The 21,948-nt window shown below is 41.8% G+C and overlaps 1 protein-coding gene across 1 annotated transcript; it reads right to left on the reverse strand.

The window, feature by feature from the left end:
- Positions 1-562: 562 nt before the first annotated feature.
- On the reverse strand, positions 563-19,519 carry LOC115579799 (arf-GAP with dual PH domain-containing protein 1). Its single transcript, XM_030413509.1, has 11 exons — positions 19,033-19,519; positions 16,220-16,350; positions 15,012-15,103; positions 11,342-11,424; positions 11,136-11,248; positions 9,306-9,452; positions 8,760-8,843; positions 8,432-8,494; positions 4,584-4,655; positions 2,619-2,850; positions 563-1,571 (listed from the first exon to the last, which is right to left on the reverse strand). The coding sequence occupies exons 1-11, from the start codon at positions 19,118-19,120 to the stop codon at positions 1,543-1,545; spliced, it is 1,134 nt and encodes a 377-aa protein (XP_030269369.1). The 5' UTR covers positions 19,121-19,519; the 3' UTR covers positions 563-1,542.
- Between the last annotated feature and the right edge of the window lie 2,429 nt (positions 19,520-21,948).

A 21,948-nucleotide genomic window follows, 5' to 3' on the forward strand; every position in this document is an offset into this window, starting at 1 on the left:
TTGGAGTTCTCCTGGTCACAGTCCTCTCTCCCTCCTCTTCTCTCCTCTGTCCTCCCTCTTTCTCACCAGGGTGAAAACTATCATGGGCCTATAGATTTATGAGGTATTCCTCTCTGGCCTCAAGCTGCTGGCGTGCAGTGTTGTGACACCGGTTCCCCTGGCAGTGGTGGTCGTGTACATCCAGCACATACATGCCTAAGCACAGCAGCCTTATATATATATAAAAAAAAATGTATTCAATGTTTTCCGGTATGAATTATTCAGCAGCTGAGTTGAGGCGAACTTTACGCTTCTTGCTCTGAATATTTTTCTCTAAAATTAACAGTCCAAACTTTTCTGTTTGTTGGAAGATTTCTGGCTCTGCATTGAATCCAAGTTGGCAGCTCGTTGGATTTTAAGATGATGCTGTAGGAGACCTGATAATATTTAGAGACACGCGTTGGATGAGCTCAACGAGGAGCCCAATTTAGGATTAACCCACCCTCGGTATGAAGACAGTGATTTTTTTTGTTTTAATTATTTAATAAACTTACTGAGTCCAACACACAGACCTGCACAGAGATTCCTTGACAACTTCCAAAGGAAATATATATTTTTTTTATTAGTGATCATCGATAATTGCATATGCTATGGCAGTAAGAAAAGAAATACATCAAATCAATACTTTCCTCTTTAACGAAAACACAGAAAAATTGCAAACAACTACAGCAAAGTAAAATATAACAAATGGCTATATCTCTATAAAAAATCAGAGGAAACAATAATTTATTACTGGAACTTTTTGTTTATACTGTTCGCCACACGGAGGCGCTGTCTCACCATCTAATGACTCGCAGTATTTCCAGCTTTTCTATCCCAATGCGTTCACAAATGTCCTTTAAAGTCATTCGCTGAATCTCAAAAGAAAAATAATGATATAAACTGTACGTGTAGTGTTTCTGAAGCCGGCTGCACTGTCGCTTGAAGTAAATGCTCTGAGTTAAAGGAGTAGTTACAAAGTTTACATGAAACAACTGATGAATTACATTACTTTTATTCTAAAAAAGAAAGAAATCTGAATCCGCAGATACATTGTATTTTCCTGTCAATTGTGCCGGTTTTACCTATTATTAGTATTAGTAATAGTTTTACCGAATTATCACATCACACTTGGATATAAAACACTTACAACAAGAGGACTGAGGCACCTCTCACCTTGAAAAATGCCTTTTTATTGAATCTCTAATGAGCCAAAACATTTCAACTACATTTTTTATCATGATAACAAAAAGAAATCAATTTACACCTCTTACTGATTACCCAAATACAGATATTTTTTCTTAAATTTACCAATTAATATTGCCTCAGTCCTCATGTTTACCTTTTTAACACCGATAAGTACCTTTGGGACCAGTCTGAACACATTACTGATGAAGATGTTGTATCAATTTCCCCCCGAACCACTGAGGGAGTCGGAGGCAGAACGGATGCTGGGGGGTCTTGTGTCAGATCGGTGATGGGCTGAGAGAAGAGGAAGACGGATCCCTCAGGCGTCTGTGTCCATCAAGGCCTGTGCTTGAACAAGGCCTCCACTGAAAACACATCAGAGTCCAGAGTTAGTTAGCTCTCTTACCCACACACACAAATCAGTAAATAAGAACATTATTGGATCCCGCTGCTCTTAAACACAAGATTAAAAAACTAATTATCCTTCACTCCTTCTAACAAACAGCAGAGAGTTCAGGTGCTTGGTAACTCAGTGGAACTGTTTTGGGGTTTTCATTTGGTCGATCTATTTTGCCACTTTGTTCCAGAGTGAAATATCTTCAGGACTGTGGGATGGAGTGCTGTGACATTTTGTTCAGACATGGGCAATGACTTTCTGTAGCACCACTAGAAGGCTGACATTTGTGGTTCAGAGAGAAATCTCTCCCCAACTTTTGGCGGCCATCAGCCTCAGCTGACCTTGTTGGACTTCTGTGGGAGGCAAACATTATGTTAGCATGCTAACGATGTCGATGTGAGAGTGCGCGCATGGCAGCCACTCCCATCTTTACTTGTCATTTATCTGAAAACAACCACCTAGAATGAAAAAGAAATCAGCCTTTTGATTTAAGTATGTCTTCTACTTCATCCTCTTCGTCTTCTTCATCTTTTCTTCTTCGTCATCTTCTTCTTTTTCTTCTTCATCTGCTCCTTTTTTCTCTTTTTCTTCTTCTCCATCTCCTCTCCATCTTGTTCTTCTGCTTCTCCATTGTTCATCTTCTTCTCCTTCTTCATTTTCTCCTTCTTCTTCCAATTCTCCTTCCAATTCTTCTTCTTCTTCTTCTTCTTCTTCTTCGTCGGAACCCACTGCTATCATCTCGACAACAACTTTGTCTCTAGGGCAACTGCCAGTGTTTCGGGGCTTCTGGTGAACCAACAGATATCTGGGCCAAGACTCCTATTCCGTGCTATGGTCATTGTTTACAGTCCAGTTAGCAACTTGAGACTCAAGAACGGAGTGGGACTTCACATATAAGAGCTTTTTAATGTTAAGCTTTGAAACAATAAGAGTTACTAACAAAAGAAGTAACCAGCAGCTAAAAGCTAACAGCTAACACATCTTTAATGACCGTTAAAAAGTTCCTCGTTCTCACTTGTGTACTCCTGAGGGGACATCGTAGCGCTCATGACATCGGTGAAGTGCTTCAGCCAATCCTGCTGGTCGCTCTCCGTCTCGCAAGTAAACAGGAAGCAGCGGTCGGGCGTTTCTATGGTGATGCCGTGTTGCCAGGCGCCGTTGCAGTGGGCGCTGGCGGGCAGGCCGGGGTAGGCGTTGTAGCCGTGGTCCTTGTTCCCCAGGAACACCTCACCTTTGGCGAAGGCATCCTTCGAAACAGAGGGAGAGGGGAAGAGACAGAGGTCACCGAGTACAGAGGCTTGTCATGTTCATCATGTTACTGTGGAAACGTTCTGATACCACTGTAATCTTAAGTAAAAGGAAATCATAATATGAGTAAACATGAGAGGAACAATCAGCTGAATATGCTTCTGAATTCAGGGTACCATGACAAAACATTTAATGCTACTCTCACAGCTCGCAGCGTGGCTCTGGGGATGTCAACGTCTTTCATTTTAACATCCTTCTACTCTGTTCGTCCAACACTTTTGTCCAAATTTAAATATCTGAACAGCTACAACACAGATTTTCCATCACAACCATGGTAACAACAGGAAGAATAGTATTGACTGAGGGGATTTCCCGACCTATCTTTTCCTCCTGCCTTATAGTGACATCATTTTTTTTTACAGACATGTAGCATTTCAGCAGTGCAGTATCTAAAAACTGCTATTATAATAATTAAATTATTAACACTGGTTCTGACGAGCATCAAAGGCATCACCCTAAATCGTTTCCCCGGTGGCCTCCGCAGGAAACTCATGGATTAGCTAACATCTGTGACAAAGAAGAGCAGCAGATCCTCCAAATGGAAAACAACTGAAAATATCAGTTTATCAACATAACTGCGGATTGATGGTCTTTGTGACCAACTGACTGCACGATCTGCAGCTCTGCGGACTTTAACGTTCCCCTCAGGATGAGCTGTAATCACTTTAGCGATGGCCAGGTCAAGATTTTAATGGATCCATTACTTTAGGTTGAAACTGATCCAACTGTTTACCTGAAGCTGACATGAAACCCTGATTCTATTGTTAGCAGAGTGTGAGCAAATGTCCCCTTTACATGCACAGTGAACCATTGTCTACACAACATCTGACACATGCATAATTTAGTCATTATCCAAGTGATCACGTTACACTCGCTTTGAGCTTCCTCCACATATTCCCAGTCTGCACGCAGCTTCACTAAGACTCTTCCTCTCCCTTTCATCTACCACATTCTTGTCGTCTGGCGCTCTCGGGGGACGTCGGACGTTTCTGTCACTTCGCACCTACGATTATTGCACCTCTCCATTGAACTCTTACATCAGCGGCAAAGCTGAGCTAAATCTGGCTATCTGATGTGTATTTAGCCGAGTCTTGGGAAATCTGGATCGGCACCACTCTCTCCACGAGTCACCGCGATAACCTCTGGAAGGAAAACGCTCATCATTCAGCGACTCCGTATCTCAATTTCGCAACGCCTCCCGCTTTCAAACACTGACTTCAGATAAACTAGGTGCAAGTTTGCACACAGACATGTTTTATAGGAGGGTCTAGTGTAGAAAGAAAGACTCTTCAGGTTAGTGTGCCACTTCTCTTTGAGGCAATCCATACTATGATGTCATGGCAACGCATGCCATAATGTATAATAACATTACATACGAATGAAAGTACCTTATATCAGCCTCCACCCCCCGCTGAGTTATGGCTTCATATCCCCAACATTGTCGACTTAAACTAATTTGCTTGATGGAAGAAAAAAAACCTCCTGCTCCCACTCTCCATGGTGCTCATTCATTTCTTCTCCAGAAAACATGAAACCCGTCAAGCCACCGCTGTCGGAGAGGTCGCGATCAAGAGCCGCAGTCCGTCAGGCATCAACAACCGGCTTGAAATACAAACTGACGCCTGTCCCGAAGTCTGTCTGATGGGTGCAGGTGTGTGTGAGGGTGCCGTACCAGCGGATCTTTGAAGTACATGAGTCGTCTGTGGTCCAGAGTGAACCAGCGCTTCTTGAAGCCTTCGGTTTGCTGCGGAGACAAACAGGTTGACAGAAGCAGTCAGACACGAGGTGACGGGAGACGGAGACAGGGAGAGGAGGAACTGCATACGGACACAAAGCAGCATTGTACTTGTGCCAAAGGTGGAACCTGTCTGGTTTTTTTAATGGAAAAGTGATTCACACTCTGCTCTTAAATCGACTCTTTTGTATTAAAAATTCATACGCCAGATTTTCCTGATACTTTGTCTAACAGAGTGAATTATTAAAGCGGCTCCGGCTGCAACTAATGATCGGCAATTTATTGTCCAATCTTGTGTTTGGTCTGGGGTCGAGCGAGTCCTCGGCTGAATCTTAGCTCTGTTTGTTATTTCCAAGACACTCGGTTAAATCTGTGGGCTGCTGTTGGTGTGTTTCTTTCAACCGTGCCGTTGTTTTTCACGTTTTCTAAACCTCTCTATGGAGCCCCAGACATGACATGGTAAAATTTTTTTTAATTGTGGCCAAAATATAGCTATAACGTGCGCACAAAATACTCATTCGTGGCTGGGAAATACTACCTTAAGGACATCACGTAGGCTATTGCGGTTTCTAGAGAAGGTGCGCTCCATTTGCTTACCCAGTTGTCCAGGAATTATATTAATATCATTAACTAGTATTTCGTGCACACATTATACCTACTTCGTGGCCACGATTTAGTATTTCGTGTGCACGTTATCCTTATTTCGTGGCCACGAAATACTAAATTGTGGCCACAATTTAGTATTTTGAGGCCACGAAGGAGTATTTCGTGCGCATGCTATAGCTATATTGTGGCCACAATTTACATTTTTTTTGACCATGTCATGTCTGGGGCTCCGTACCTCTCAGTTTCCTCAGGAGAGCTAACTGGCTCACTTTGTTTCTTTGACTAAGTTATGAACATGCAATACAGAGACAAAAACACTTGTAAACCTGGCAAGAAGGATCGATGTCGGTGCCTCCGCTGGGGTTGAGACAGCTGTGATTAAAAGCAACGATGTAGAGCTCAATTCTGAGGCTATTATGTCACAAGTTCTCTGATAAATAATAAAGATGGCAACTTCTGATCAACTCATGTCAAATTCGGTTACAGATAATAAGGCTGGTTGAACAGATACAGATAGAGTTAATGATGTACTCACTCTTACCCAGTTTAGTCTATTCATTCTAAAAAAAACAACACACCCATCTGATGCTCTCTGAGCCCAAAGTGATGTATTTAAATTATTTGTTTTGTCCAAAACCCAAAAACCTTCCATTTACACTGATATGTTTTCAATTTAAAAAAGCAGCAAGTTCTCCTGAGAAGCTCGGCGTTAGGTTTAGTTTGTTTGAGAGGGGACAGTGCAAATGGATAAAAGTTACAGGAACAAAATGTCAGAATTGGCCAAAAGGCTATTTTTCACCAGAGGTTCCTCTGGCCGAGGGGCTTCTGAAAACACAACAGAGCAAAGAGAAAAACAAAACAGGATACAAAATTGAAGACGGTTGTTGAGAAAGTTATTCCAGAGCACTAGATGGAAACTCTGTGCGCAGAGGACGAGTGTGAGCTGCTGGTCTTTCATTTATCTTTTCTTAACTGACCCTGAATCTTTTTGCAAACCTTTTTTTTTTTTAACTTTGTCGAGAATACTTCCCTGTTTAAGAATCAGTAGCGTGGTGCGTCCTACTGTAACCGACTTCTGACCGTGAGAGTGAGAGCTTCAAACCTGATCTCAGGCTTTATAAAAGCATGTGTCCTTGTTAAGAGTCTCATGGTTCTCTGTTAGCGCCACACACTTAAACTGTTTCTTTCTTTCCTTTAGCAGCCCCGTCTGAGTGCTTACCGCACCACTTTCATAAAACTCTTGATACTGAATTTGAGGAGTCACGGTTGAACGTCTTCATGAGCGCAGTAAGAAAAAAAAAAGCAGCAATAGAAGAATGTGAAGCACAGCCCCTTCGGAGAGTTTACTGAAGTGCTCCGGCTCTTTTCAGGTTCCCCGACTGCTGCCAAATCATTCTCACGGAGGTGTTTGATATTCTCGCCGTGGTGTAAGGCCGAACAACAGACTGTTCCCTTCTCAACGCGCTCGTGACTCCCCACCGCAAATATGTCTCCCACGTATGTGAGGGGAAATGAATTACGACAGTCATTTAGCAAATCAGCCCCAGCAGAGCAGGTTAGTGAGCCCTTTCATCTCTCAGCCTGACAGACGGAGATTAAAAACCAGAGTCTGCGTGCGTCTGAATACACAACCAGTCGTGTCGCCGAGGATCGGGTTTCTTGCCTCGGTAGGTGTTTGAAGCACCTGCGTGTGTGTAAATATGCTGATACAAAGGCGTCGGTTCAACAGTGCGTGACTGCATGGATATGTACAAATGCGTCTTTGTGTGTTCGCTTAATCCAAGCACACGTCTGCGTTCCTGCATGTGTTTGAGGCTTTTCTGACACCTGAGGATTAATTGGATCCTCGGCAGGAAGCCTTTTATTCCCCTTCTCAGATGGAGTGAAAGACAGGTGGACGCTGCGGCGGGCAGGTAGGACCTCTCAGCTGTCAGTCAGCCTGTCGTGCAGCGGTGCTGGCGGGTGGGCTCGCTGACCTCGTAGCCCAGCTCCTCTCACATTAAAGAAGGGAAGGAGATGAGGAGCTGGGAGGAGGTTTGAGGAGGAAGCTAGTGTCCAACAAGTTAAATGGATTTCTTTGTCATTTTTCTCATTGGAGAGTTATCAGATCATCATAATCCTCTTAAGTTGTAGTGTGTAGAGATTGGCCACCTGTCGAGGGTCACTCAAAACAAACAGGGGGCAGCAGATCACCAGATTAGCAGCCAACTGCTGCTCACTGTAGTCTCTGTTAGCTCAACCGGGTTTACCATTCCCATTATGAACAAGCCCTGACACGTGACCCAGAACAGGATCTGACTATGGGAAAGTGAAAAATGGATTGGAGTTACCACTCTGTCCTTGCTTGTTCATGTCTGTATGTAGAATGGAAAGTATGCCTTTCTGCTTTTATTCAAAAGTTATGTTACGTTTTGAAGTTACGCGCATTCTAACAGTGACTGGGCAGCATGTGATTTCCTAAACTAAGATGCTGTTCAGCAGAAAAACGTCAGTACAGCCCTGTTCACAAGGGACCTCGCTCTGTTTTGTGACACATTTGGACAGGAAAATGAAACCACCACTAGACCAATCACAATCCTGCAAGATTTAGTTGCAGGTTGTGATAACGTGAATACCCAGACGTCCTTGTGTGTCCACGATTTTATAAATTTTTTTATTAAAATAAGTACTAATAAGTGCTGATTCAGAGCAGCTTTCGTAAAATAATGGTTGATAAATTCAAGCTGGAATTCGATCTTGAAAACAGCGAGGACACTTTTCTCGTAATTACTGCTGACCTCCTTAATTCCTACAGATCATCAACACCCTCAGGTATTTATCCTGAGTGAAAGCAGTTTAAAATTGACTTAACTGACTAATGCTGTGATTAGTTCTGTACTTCCAGGGGGACGTAGCGCTAATTAACACCTCTGGACCTCATGAATTAAGTTCAATTTACTGCTGTCCACTTTATTTTTTCATACCACGTTTGACATCCTCATTGTGACTTATATTACACAAAAATTTGCATTTACGGATTTATGAAAATGTCGCACTTGATAATGTTATTGTAAGAGTCAACGTCTACGCTGAGAGAAGCACAGGAGGAAATGAAGATGGAGAAGAAAAGTGTGCATTTTTTCAAAATAAAGGTTCACAGTGTTTTTGTATCTGTTTGTGTGTTTTCTTGTGTTACTTGCCCTGGGACCCGTCTTTTCCATGTATCCTTCCTTTAGAAAGTTCCGGGTAAGTCTGGGTAGCAGCTGGAAAAAAATCAAGTAAAGCATGAGAATTAACATTCACATCATGAGGATACAATGGGTTGTAAAGTGCTGCAGATCCATTTTGGGAAGACTGGCGGCCAACATTTCCAGAAATGGAGTTCTGGCCATCTCAGTCTTAGTTATCTCACACAAAATCAATGTCAGTATCACTTTAATCTCATCAATCATCAACAGTAGGCGTCCTATTTCAAATATTGCTTATATAAAAATGGGGGTGTGTGCATGCGTAGTCGTGTGTGCTCACCTCGGCATCGGTCGCCCCAGGAAAGGCCACCTTTAGATAATGAAGCTGAACCGCTCGAATCGAGTTCAGCCAGTCTACGATCTCCTAATGGACACAGATGAAGAGAGAGAAGGTGAGGAAATTAGCCAGTCCTTTCTTTTTCACCTCCCTCTTTCATTCTGTAATACAGCTCTGACACAGCCAGCTATGATATTTGCAGAGGAACAAAGTTTAAAGTCTGCATTTTTTAAAAGTCTGTCGGATTGGAACATTTAAACCTTTAAATCAGGAAATTGCTACATCATTTTGATGCTGTTCTGCAGCAGACTGTTAACTCATAGATGTTTGAAAAAAAATAACACCTGACAGATCCATATAGTTCAATATTCATAAATAAAAAACAGAATGATTGATGTGGAGCTTGAATGTCATCTGTTACTGGATTCCTTCAGCTGGCGGAAAATAGCTACAGATGGTTTTAAAAAAGGTTTGGAGACTCGCCCACAACGACACAAACATGTAGCTTCAACGCTTAATGTGACGGATGATACATGTCACCACACAGACCTTGCCGCTGTCGTGGTAGACGAACATGTTGCGGGTGCTGTAGTCTTTGAGGTAGGTGATCTGCAGACCGTTGGGGTTTCCTATCTTCTCGGGCTGGAAGGTCGCGTTCATGGTGTCCACCTTGATGACTGCTTTGGGCTCCTTAGCCTGCACGAGAGGGAGGAAACAGAAAGTAGGAAGGTTGTTTGTGTTTGTTATTGTGTTAAATGTTAACTGTTAACATTTGTCCATTAATCCAAGTCTGAGTACTCTGAGAGATAGCTGATCATTTATTCTTATTCTTTTTGATGTTTCTTTTTTTAATGGGTTTTTGTCAGGTTGTTGTTTTACCTTGATAACCTTTTATTTTTTGAGGTGGAAGCTAAAAAAAGTTTGATTTGCTGGGTATAAACTTAAAATTGGCTCCAAATCCCTGCAATATTCCTGTGGATGTTATGAATATTACTGTCCATTTTTGCCCAAACACACTGGACCTTTACGAAATTAAATTATGAATAATAAATGAACAGACTGAGACCAATTAATAAACCTCCTCCTGATTTCATGGCTATGACCAGTCGTGATAATAAACCTTGTTTCAGAAAAGTTTTGGCTGCAAATTAGCCAGAAAAAACAAAGTGTTGATATGATAACAAGGCTTGGAGCTGTTTTAATTTGGTCTTTCTAACGATAATATATATATATATATATCTAGAGCTATTATCTATGCATCTGCAGTCTGCATCACTGATAACCACTGTGTCTGAGACCGACACTAATCCCAGCAAACCTGCTCTGCTTTAATCTGTCCCGACTTGAATTTTAATAAGCATCAATGAGAACAGAATGTGTTCCTGCCTTTAACTTAACAAACAGATAACAAACACAGCTATGCTCATATGACATCCAATTAGATTTTTACACTATTACGTTATGAGGAGTGCTGACTTTCCAAGAATGAAAGCTGCTCATCTCCTAAGAAGCAGTGAGTTTGACTTGAGACAGACTGTAACTTGAGCCTGAAAATATCACACACACACACGCACCTCACACACAAACCTTCTGAATGTCAACCGGCTCGCTCTATAAACCGAAAGCACCTTGGCGACACTTATGAGGGAATTTTCATTTTAGCCTTTGCTACAGCAGTCACCAGGAGGATATGAAGTGACGGTGAAATATTTCACAGGAGAAGCAGTCCTGGAGAACAGGACGAAACCTTCACAGTAAACAGACATTTGTAAAACGGGACACATGCAAAGGCACAATGGAAATCCATATTCTAGAATTGAGAGTGACGGCCTTTTTTTCTAGTCTTTATAAATATTATTCCCACTTCCCCTCAGCTGGCTTCCTGTGACAAACAAAGTACTCCCAGTGCTTCCAGCTCTAATTGGTTTGGGTGGTGTAAAGCTTAGTGAATCAGCCTCACTGACAGAGACGACAGGCTGCTGGTTAAGCTTGTCTGAGCACGCTCAGACGCAGCAGAGACAGCAGGTACAGATACATTTCTCAGGCTTTTGGTAGATATGCAAGATTATAAAGATATCTGTGTGTATGTGTGTAAAAAATACTGCAACACAAAATGTGGGGGTGTTGTCTGCAGAATGGTTTGTGTCTTTAAAGGGCTCTCTAATTAAGGTGTCTGTGTTGTGGTTTCATGTGTGTGTGGGTGTTGCACACGTGGTGGAAGTGAACCATTGCTTCAAACAACACTAACTGGGATGCTGTCTAATTACAGTACATTACTGGTATCTCACAGGCTTGTGGCTGTGTGTAGGATGTGTGTAGACAAAGTGTGTGTTTAGCTGCTTGCGGCCATTAAAAGTCTCATTAAAAGCTGCCGCTTACGTCATATTTGGTGAAATACTTCAGAGTGCCCTCCCTCTCCGAGAGGACGAATCGCCTGCTGAGGAACTGCCCGTTGTCCCGGCCCCTCTTCATCAGCATGCCATCTCGAGTTCCTGCAGGTAAACCAGCAAAAGTCGCTCATTAGCATGAAGACGTTGTCCTGCATGCATGCAAGCGTGTGTCTAGCTGTATGTGCACACACTCACCTTCCTCATATGTAAAGTTCTTCCCAGGTTCAGAGAACTCCTTCCTCTCGTACTTTGCTCTAATCCACTGCTCCCTCAGCACCCTGAGCACACACACACCCGATGAAACATCAATAGAGCGAGCTTGTAAAAGGCACCATGTAAAAGAAGTCTAACAGACGTCTTGCGTACTTTGTGGTAGATGAGAAAGAGGCTGGGTGGCATAGCGAGGGCAGATACATCAAAGCAGAATACGAGTGGAAGGACCACCGAGTATCTTTATTCAAGTAGTTTAAAGTTAATATGCTCATGTTTCCTCGGGCCTGACTAAGTAAGAGCAAAAACGTGCATACAAGTGTATAAAATGAGAAGCCTACATGGGAATTAAATGAGGAAAGTCAATCGTAATGCTTCTGTGATGGCCTTATTCCTCACTCAGTTGGTTGGAAGACTGAAGTTGTGTTTAATTTTCAAGTTAGCTAGCTGTGCCCGCTGCCCCAGTTGATAAGCCAACAGCAAACAGTGCTAACAAAATATTTGCCTCGTATGGATATATTTGTTCAGCTGTTCAAAACGGGCCTAAAGTTATACAGTCATAACCGTATCAAAAACCAAAGATTTCACCACCAAACTGACCCAAAAGCCACACAAGGTTAAGTTCTGGAGTTGTGTTGGTGACTTTAAGTTCCGCCGTTAAACAGGCTGTGTTACTGAAACTCTCAGGTCTTATTTCATGTTCTGGTAAACCCGATACAAGTATTCCTGTAACATGTATTTGAAATTCTACCTTTAACTGACAGCAAACCTGGCTCCGGATCAAAACACTGTCTGATGTGCAGGTTGTAACTAGAATCTTAGAGCAGATTAACTCTCTTTGACTCTTAAGTCCTCTGAAAGTTTAAATGGATCAACTTCAATCCGGCTGACTCAGCTACTTTTTCATCAGTTAAACCTGGAAGGAACGAAGAGCGAGAGATAAAGCGCTTCATCTCTCGCTAACCCGCCTTCCTCTGCACCAGTCTGTACAACTAATGATCAAAGAAGGTGCCACGTGTGTGTATGTGTGTAAAAAATTTAAATAACACATTTGAAGTTATATCATGATGAAAGACCTTAAAAGTAGCTTTTCTTTTCTATTTTTGTTTTTTCAAAATGACCAGAAACAGAAGTCCCCTCTTAGATAGTGGAGATATAAAGTGCCCTGTTGGCAATATTGACGTGTATGCGTGTGTGTGTTTGTTTGTGTGTGTGTGTGTGTGTGTGTGTGTGTGTGTGTGTGTTTGTTTGTGTGAGTGAGGAGGGCATGGGGATTTGAGCTGTCCTCCGGTGCATTTTTACAGATTCAGCACACACTCCATTTGTCTTACGAGCGAAGACATCGTGAGATATCAGGTGACTGTGGCAGCTTACCGTGTGTTTGTTTTTAGCGTTTTATGCCATATCTCTTTTTCTCCAAAATTCCCCCACTGCACATTCATACAATTCCAAACATTCCTGTATGGGAGCTGCCTGGGGAAGCCACGGTAACATACACAGCATGAGACAGTCGTAGTAGCCTTTATCTATAGGTAATCTGCTAGTTGTCGACAGGAGAACCCATGAAGCAGCCAGAGAGTCGGCAAAAATCTGTATCTTCTCTCACATCGGCAGTGAAACGCGCACTGCTTCCATATAAAGGTATTAGTTGTTCTAAGCATCCTGATGAGACCTACTTCAACAACGTACATCAGGCGATAGTTATTTACCTCCCGTCAAATCTCAACAGTAACGTTGCATCCAACCTTACGATCACGGTGCCCTCATCTTTTATTTAGCCTACTTCACTTTTCAGCTAACGATAACTGGTGACTGGTAACGTTGCTAACACTTCTATAAGACAGAGGTGATACACAAAATGATAAAAAACACAAAACCAACTGTCAATAGTGAAGTAACTGACTTAAGGATGAAAAAGTACCGTGGTCATTAAGTTTGGAGGCTAACGTTACTGTAGAGTCGACAGAAAGTGAAGAGGCACGGTCCCTGAAACTGACGAACGTCACACTACATTGTTCAAGCAGTGAGTGAGTTTATGTAATAAAAATGTTTGAAGTGATCTGTTGTATGGGGATGAGTAGCAACGATGAAGAATCATGTCCACACAAGCTGCATTTGCATTGGCTGACACTCTGGTTTTTCTGTGATATTACTTTGAAATGACTCAGAGGAGAAAACCTTGAGTATTACGGGGGTTTGGGGAGAAAAGTGTTTCTTTAACTTTCCATACACATGTAAGATTGGAAGAAGAGTTACACAAAAGATATTTAAAACATAGACAGAGAGAATCAACAAAAGCTGCTACAGACTAAAAGAAACATCTTTAAGGGTGAACAAACAGTTAATAAGAAATGGTTCAGGCTGTGAACGAGGTAATGTTCCACGTCAGGAATGATGATAGCTCAGTCTGAAACACTTAAAATCCTCAAACCGCAGGTGAATAAAGATCAGCCGGCTCTCCTCTCTTGTCTCGCTGTATTTTCACTTTATTAATCAACGTTCTGTGCTGACTAAACTCATGCAGGAATTTCACTGATGCAAATAAAATGCCATCACACACTCTACCTTCCCTCATCATTACTAATAAAGATGATGAGGCAAACGCTGTTAACATTCTCTGCAACCCTCGTTTCAGTATTCAGGACGAAAAACTATTTTGGATAATGGCTCCAGTTAATGCAGCTAGAAGGAGCTGCCGTTTCCTTGTCTGGACTCATTAGAGTCAGTCCAACCGAAACACAACACGCTGGGCTTGCACCCAGACACATCAACAGGATGACGACCACAATAACAACATACAACAGATAATCCACATTACCAGTTTATCTGTCATGGTTCTAAAGCCAGAATGTGAAAGTAGAATCAACAAGAATCAACCTTCGCACGGACACTCCCTCCTCTACAACCTGACCAAGCTTGAGTGAATCTGCCTGGTAGAAAAGAGGAAATTTCCCAAAATAGAGACTCATCCAAGAATGTGTGAATCACCGCCATGAGGTGCTCCTGCGGACTGATGTCACAGAGGTCGGATATGTCTGTGTTTCACACAGAGGCATTTCAAAACGGAAATACAAGGCGAGCTGAATGATCTCCGCAGGCTCCACACGAATCTCTATCGCTCGGCGTGTGAGAAGGACAAAGCTTTCAACCCTGCAAGTATTATTTCAAACAAATCTCAAAAGCGAAAGACCTCCTTCGAAGGTAAAAGAGAACATGTCACCTATCCGCTTATCTGTGAAACTATGCACACAGAATAAAAAGCGTTCAATCTTAGTCACACTTGAACTTGAGAACTAAGAAAATCAATTGAGATGAGCGACAAAAGAGTTCTTTCTCTCATGCCTACAGAGGAGGATATAGAGGTGCTTGCCCTCACCAGTCCACCCATTTCACTCTTTATTGAACCTTGAACTGGTAAACAATTCAAAAGACAAAAGTAAAATCTGGTGATAACGTCACAGGAATAATACCTGAAGATAAACCACTGGATTTAACTTATAACTCATAATTTCTGCAGGCAAACAAACACACATGCACAAAGAAAAACAGGAAAACACATGCACAGATATACATAACCCCAACTTTACATGCACAATGTTAAAAATTGACATCGTACATTTTATATGTGTGCATGTGTGTTGCTGTGGTCACTCACTGGCAGTCTTTGTGGGTTGGTTTGTAGTAGTAGACTGGAACAGCCGCCTCATATTTGCTCTTCATCAGGTCGTTACCATTCTGAGCCATGAACTAAAAACACACAACCACACACACATACCAGAGACGGAGCATTCAAGGATTAATGACGTCTTGGCACATTAGCTGACAGTTTTACAGTTGAAATGTGCTCGACAGGAGAATTACTCGGCAGGAATAAAAAACAAATCCTAATCAATCTCACAATGAAGTAATAAATCAGAGAGCGGAGATTGTGAATGCAACACATATTTTAGATAAAGACTGACCAACATCATTTATTATTTGGTTTGTGTGAACTCCCCCTGCACAGTTACAGGAACACAGTGAAATGCACTGGGCAGGAATGTGATGTTCTAATATTTTAAATATTTGACATGCACTCCAATCATTTCCACAAAAATTATTCAGAATTAAGGAGGGGAACTTTTTTTCTCTCATGATGCTTCTTAATTCTTAAGGGAGTTTACAGTTTGGTTTGGTATTATTCTGTCAATAGAGTACTTTTCCGTAATCACCGATGTTGTTGGATCAGTAATCCATCTTTGGACTGGTAATATCATGCACTAGAGCAAATAAAACACTTTCATAAAAGAAGGACAGGGGAAAAGGTATCCTAAAAACTTGATGGAAAAAAATACTTCTACGTACATTTTTTTTCAAATTTAGCAAAGTTACATTAAATTTCGCAATGTAACTTCACTTCTTGCCATTTCAAATGTTGCACACAACCTAACTTTTATATAATTATATTGACCGGTTTAATCCATTCAATCCATTTAATCTCTGTAAGAGACTTTGAGCTACTTTCCTGTATGAAAAGCGCAATACAAATAAAGACTGATTGATTGATTGACCAAAAACAGTCATGGAAATACATTTACATCAATGTTCCTCAGCACAGTGTCATCTTCATAGAAAGAGATAAACTCATGTAATTAAGCCTACGGTAAGTTAGTATTTACCTGAAAACCATTTAACTGACCCTCCAACTGTGGAGAAACTACAAAGCAAACGATTGAAATTTCACAACAAATACGATTTTATATTTTTCTCTCAGTTTAAAGAAAAAGTTCATCATTCATTCTCGTTCTTGCTGTGAGTTTGATAAGACGATTCATAGAAATAAAGTAAGTCGAGTGCGTTTTCTGCCGGCTCCTGTGGTCTCACCTGCACCTCGTGGTCCTCCCAGTGGGAGAGGCTCAAGGACTTGACCTTGCTGACGTCGGGGATGTTGCGGTGGATCCCGGAGCAGGCGAGACAGATGAACACCCCCAGGGAGCAGGAGCCCCAGCTGGGATCTGCAGAAGGAGGAGGATGGAGAGAACAAATGGAGTATGAGGACATGGAAAGAGTGACGGGTATGAAGGGATAGAGACAGACGGATAGAAAGGTTAAGGGGCTGAGAGAGTTTGTATGGCGAAGAATTACAGCAGCAACTTGCGAATAACTTGTAGTTGATTCTTTCCATAAATCTATCAAAAGTTTTTTTTTTTTTGGTCACACTCCTTCATGGAGAGGACCATCGACAGGCATGGTGGACCTTCCTCGTCTAAAGGTTATCGGTGTGAAATGGTCACAGTTTGGTTGGGTTTCACGCTAAAACCACTTTGTCAGGTTGAGGAAAAGGTTGTGGTTTGGATGACTTACAACCGTGATGTAAGTTACCTCCTGCACCCCTACACTACACTGACGATGGACATAAATATAGGTTGTAAAGCTGCTAGTACAGACAGCCCGCATAGCATAGTTTTTCTGGTCAGGACGGGTTCTGAGACCTCAAAATGCAGCCAGAAGAAAGGTTGACATTTTTAAGAAAATACATTATTAAACTAAGTAAACTATGAGTAATGGGAAAGATATACAATCAATTGAAGGCAGAACCGTCCTAATTTTGAGAAGCTGGATCCAGAGGATGTTTTTGATTTTCTTCTCTAAATAGATGAATTTTCTGGAAACTGTTCAGTTGATGAATCAATATCAGTACGATTCCTCTGAGAATACAAAACCTTTCAAAGAAAAAAAAAAATAGCCAGTTGACCAAAACTTTCAGACCATTAACAACCAAATGAGATGAGACATCATGACACAGTCACTTATTTTTACAGTGTGAAAGCTCAAAGCAAGTCTCCGAACGCCTTCCTATCCGGGGAGAGTTTGAGCTCCACCGCCCACATGAGGGAGGAGTGTGTGTGGACTGGAGTTTTTGTTGCCTCTTCAGGCGCGGTTTGAGGTTCTTTGCTTTGCTAAAGGGCAACATGAAGTAGTTACTTTGGTGGAAGGAAACCAGAAATCTTCCAGGTTATTGCATCTGTCACGTTCTTCTTTGAGCCCTACGACACAAGAAATGCTTTTCTCTTTGCTTGGACCACACCTGTCTTATCTCCCCGCCGTACACTCTGCACCTCGGCAGTAAACGGCCGAGCTTTTGTGTGAGACGCTTCCTTGTTCTTATCAGAACCGATCACAGACACCTGAGCACGAAGGGCCTTTCTTTATGGACAACAGATTAGAATGTGACGTGTCTGGCTGTTTAATATTCACGTTATTTTGTTGTTGTTTTCTTTTTGCTACATCATTGTTTCACACTGCCAACGAGATTTCAGAATAAAAGCGAGGCAGCCCACACATAGATACCCGTGCCAAATCTCCAAAGTGACTCTCTTTTGTCTCTGATCCCAGGGAATAAAAGAGGAAATGACAGAAATCTGTGCCCGAATGTGACCAGAGGGGCTGAATATTTGAACGTGGCAGAGAAAAAGTTGTCTCTGGGGCACTTAATCCAGTGCGGTTCCTCCATAGAGTATCAAAAAGGTATGCGTGCTGTGCAGTCAGTCAGCCTCCCTTACATAAACAAAGATTTAAGCAATTGTTTTATTCTGATATTATCTCAGCTACAGCAACACGGTGCCTCAGGGCCTGGATTCAGTGTTTTCTCAATGTGATTGTGACGCGCTGAAAAGTGAAAATATAAGTGAGCTTAATATCGGAACTATTAAGATTAACCAAAGTCAGAGTGCAGTATCTGCATTTACTAGGCAGCCTATTATAAGTTATGGACATGATTTCTTTGGGGAAGTATATTAACCTTTATAGGATGACAATTTGCAGAGATTTATATGTATTAATCACGTCTGTGGCCCTCATGTGAGCAGACTGGAAAGTGATGGGGAAAGAAAAGACCTTCCCCGTCCCTCGGCTGACACGACACGCATGTAGACGATACATACAAGTGTTATCGATATTATCGTGTTTAGAGCCGCTGGACTGTGGATTTCTCTCTTCTCTGTCAGAGAAAATCCGACAGTCCAGAGGATGTAACTCATGTGCCATGTCTCCGCTCCGCCAACAGAAGCTAACACTAGTTGAAAAATGATGACCAGCACGACACAGAAGTCGTGCAGAGCCCCTTTAAAAGGTTTTAAAAATACTTTACACCATTTTTTTCATGCATTTTAAACTTTAAACCAATTTAACATTAATTCATTTCTTGCACTGTATTCTACTGCCTCTCCCTGTAGGACAGTTTACTGTATCTGCAGTGAATCAGACATTTCATCTAAAGACCTCCACAGTGAGGCTGTGCGCACCAGGTGAGGGTGTGTGCGCCTCCACCCTGCGTGTCAAGACATGTTGAACTCTGAAAAAGTTTCTTCTCCACCACAGAATACCAAAAAGGCTCCAGCTCAATGTTCCCTCCAGGCCCTCCAGGAAAGCTCTCCTCCCTCAGTCTGTCTGCAGCTTTATGTTAAAAAAAAACCAAACCCACCAGGCAGCAGGAGGTAGAATACTTTTGGCTGCAACTGGCTGCATGGGAATAAAGAAAAAGCGCACTGAGCGGGGTGCGTGTTAATGATTAACCTCACCATGTTGGCACAGGTAGTCCCCCCGCACCTTCTTCACGTCACTTCTCGACAACTCAAGAGAAAAAGGAAGAAGAAAAACACAGAGAACATAACTTTAAGACATTTTCTCCAGCTCACCTGGTGCGCCGCAGTCCGCGCAAGCGTCATTTCCAGGGTGCAGCAGGATCTCCCTCAGTGCGCGGGTTGCTCTCTCATTTGCCGACATTTCAGTGTTCGGATCGGTTTAATTCCTGCGCTTTCTGAGAGAGAGAGAGAGAGAGAGAGAGAGGAGGGCGAGGTGGAGGGCGGGGTGGTGGTGGTGGTGAGGGGGGCCGCAGCAAGCAAAAGGTGTGTCTCCTCGGGCTCGACTGCCCCTCTCGAGTCCCACCTAACGGGCAAGTCCGCACAGGTACGCGCCCTCAGGTGGAAGAGGAATCAGATCAGAGAGTTTTCACAGAGGGGTCCATTCTGTCCTGTCCCTCTGCTGCGGGCCCGCGGTGCTGACAGCCTTCAGGGGGGCCCGGTGAGCCTCGTCCTGCCGAACTCTGGACTCCAAAATCCCAAATCACCGACTCGGACCCGGACTGCGTGTGCGGAGAGGAGGGAGCGTGACGGGGGATGAAACCCGACACTGAGGAAGTGAAGCGCGGAGGCTGTTCCAGCTTGCTTTTCCGCATTATTCGAGGTTTGGTGGCGGCATGCAAATACAGTCACATACCTGACGGAGGGCAAAGAGAGGACCAATCAGATCACTGCACATCGTCTACCTGCTGTAAAGTGTTTTAATTAAAGGTGCATTCTGTAGTTCTGAGGAAGAGATCGTAAGAAAGATCTTCATCGACTAATCAAACTCTTTGTTCTCATGACTGAATGAACAATCTGAGCTTAAAAGACAATTTCACAGTTTATATGTGGCGGACCCTGCCACCATTCTAGCTTCAAACAGTGTTCTTGGACCTTATTTTCCTATAAGATCAGCTTGTTGATTCACTTATGTAAAGACATAAATATTTCTGAGTTTGTTTTATTAACCTCATTAATATTGCAATTTTGAATTTCTTCCCCAAAACTACATATTGTCCCTTTAAAATAGTTCATTATAGTTTATTGGTTCATTTCATATATATATGTATATATATATATATATATATATATATATTTTTTTTTTATCAGGACAAAGTTTACTAAAGGCAAGGTAAGTTTATTTGTATAGAACAATTCTGACACAAGGCAACTCAACGTGCTTTACAATTACATTAAAAGATGTTGAAGAGTGCATTTACAATACATTAACAGTAAAACAAGTAAAAAAAATAGGAAAATAAGCTGAAATAGAACAAGTTTAAAAGGGACTAAAGAATAAAAGTCACAGTGCAGTCTGAAGCCTTGAAATTGCTTCGGTGAAAAGCTGCGGCAAACAGGAATCTCTTCAGTCTTGATTTGAAAGAGGTGAGAGTTGGAGCAGACCTGCAGCTTCCTAGAAGTTTGTTCCACAAATGAATAAAAACTGATCGCTGCTTCTCCATGTTTAGTTCTGACTCTCGGGGCTGAGAGCAGACCTGAACCCGACGACCTCAGAGGTCTGGATGGTTCATATCGTAGCAGCAGAGCAGAAATGTATTCTGGGCCCGAAACCATTCAGTGCTCTATAAACCAACAGCAGGATGTTGATGGAAGATAACATGATGTGGTTGAGTGTAAAGTTTACTATGCAAATGTAACACAGGGCACATTTCAACATCGTATGAGAAGGTTTGTTGTAGTGAGTGTGTGAGAACTCCTGTCAGGGTTAAAAAAGGCCATGGCCTTAAAAAAAGGTTATGTTTTGGTACTTTACTCGATTATTCCATGTTCTGCTACTTTATACTTCCACTCTGCTGCATTTCAGATGCAGATATTGTACTTTTGCTCCACTACATTTATTTGATCATCATAGTAACTATAGTTGCTCTGCAGGTTGCATGTTTCATCAGAGTTAAAGTAGCACATTTTTAAATTAATGTAAAGCAATAATCACAAAAATGCTGAATATCTGATCGGACAATCAGCCAAGCATCAATCAACCTATAGAATACAGTATGTATAAATACATGTAGATATGCTGTATGTATAAGTACATTTAATATGAGATAATTAAAGACTTTTACTCAAGTTTTATTTGTATGACTTTGGTGAAAATGAGAGTCACTCATACGAATAAAACTTGAGTAATTGTCTCATTTATCTCATATTAAATGTACTTATACATACATGTAGATATACTGTATTAAAGACTTTTACTCAAGTCATATTTTAACACGATAACTTTTTTTTTGTCAAGTATGACTTTCGGGCACTTGTTACATCACTGATGTTAAGGGCTGTACATATTTTTCTGAGGAAACTTACCTTTTTGAAACTGATAACAATATGTCATATTTTATTTATAATAATTTATGTAGCCCAAGTATGTGGAAACCTTGGTCTGGGGCTGTTTGTCACAGTTAGGAACCTCTTAGTTCCACTTTAGAGAAGTCTTAATGTTACAGCCTGTAGTTATATTTCAGACAATAGTGTGTTTTCAAACTTTGTAGTAAGGGTTTGGTGAGAACAGTTACCACACAATTACCATCATTGTTTAGTTGTTTGCATATTTTAAGTGGAGTCCCACACATTGTTTGCTTTGTGGTGTATAATGCCTTGTTGAATCTAAACTTAAAAGTAACTTCAGTGTTAGATATAGTGGAACAAAACACAATAAAACCCTCTGAAATGTGTAATATGTTAAAACTTTGGGTTTACATACATGGGTAGATTCACCACTACATCCCTGACAGTCTGTTGCTCCATGTTTGGTCAGTAGGTGGCAACAGTTCACCACCTTTCTGCCCATAATGAATATAAGGAGTTCAGTTCTGTGTGGTGCAGGTGTGGCTGTATTTCTGTATTATGAATATATCTGCTCTTTAACCAAATGTCTCTCCTCCTTCCAGCTGTATGGAGAGTGTCAGATATGCAGGCTGGTAGGAAGGAGAACAAATTCAGGTTAAACATTTGGCTGATATCACATACACA

The sequence above is a fragment of the Sparus aurata genome, chromosome 1 (assembly GCF_900880675.1).
Source record: "Sparus aurata chromosome 1, fSpaAur1.1, whole genome shotgun sequence".
NCBI classification, from domain to species: Eukaryota; Metazoa; Chordata; class Actinopteri; order Spariformes; family Sparidae; genus Sparus; species Sparus aurata.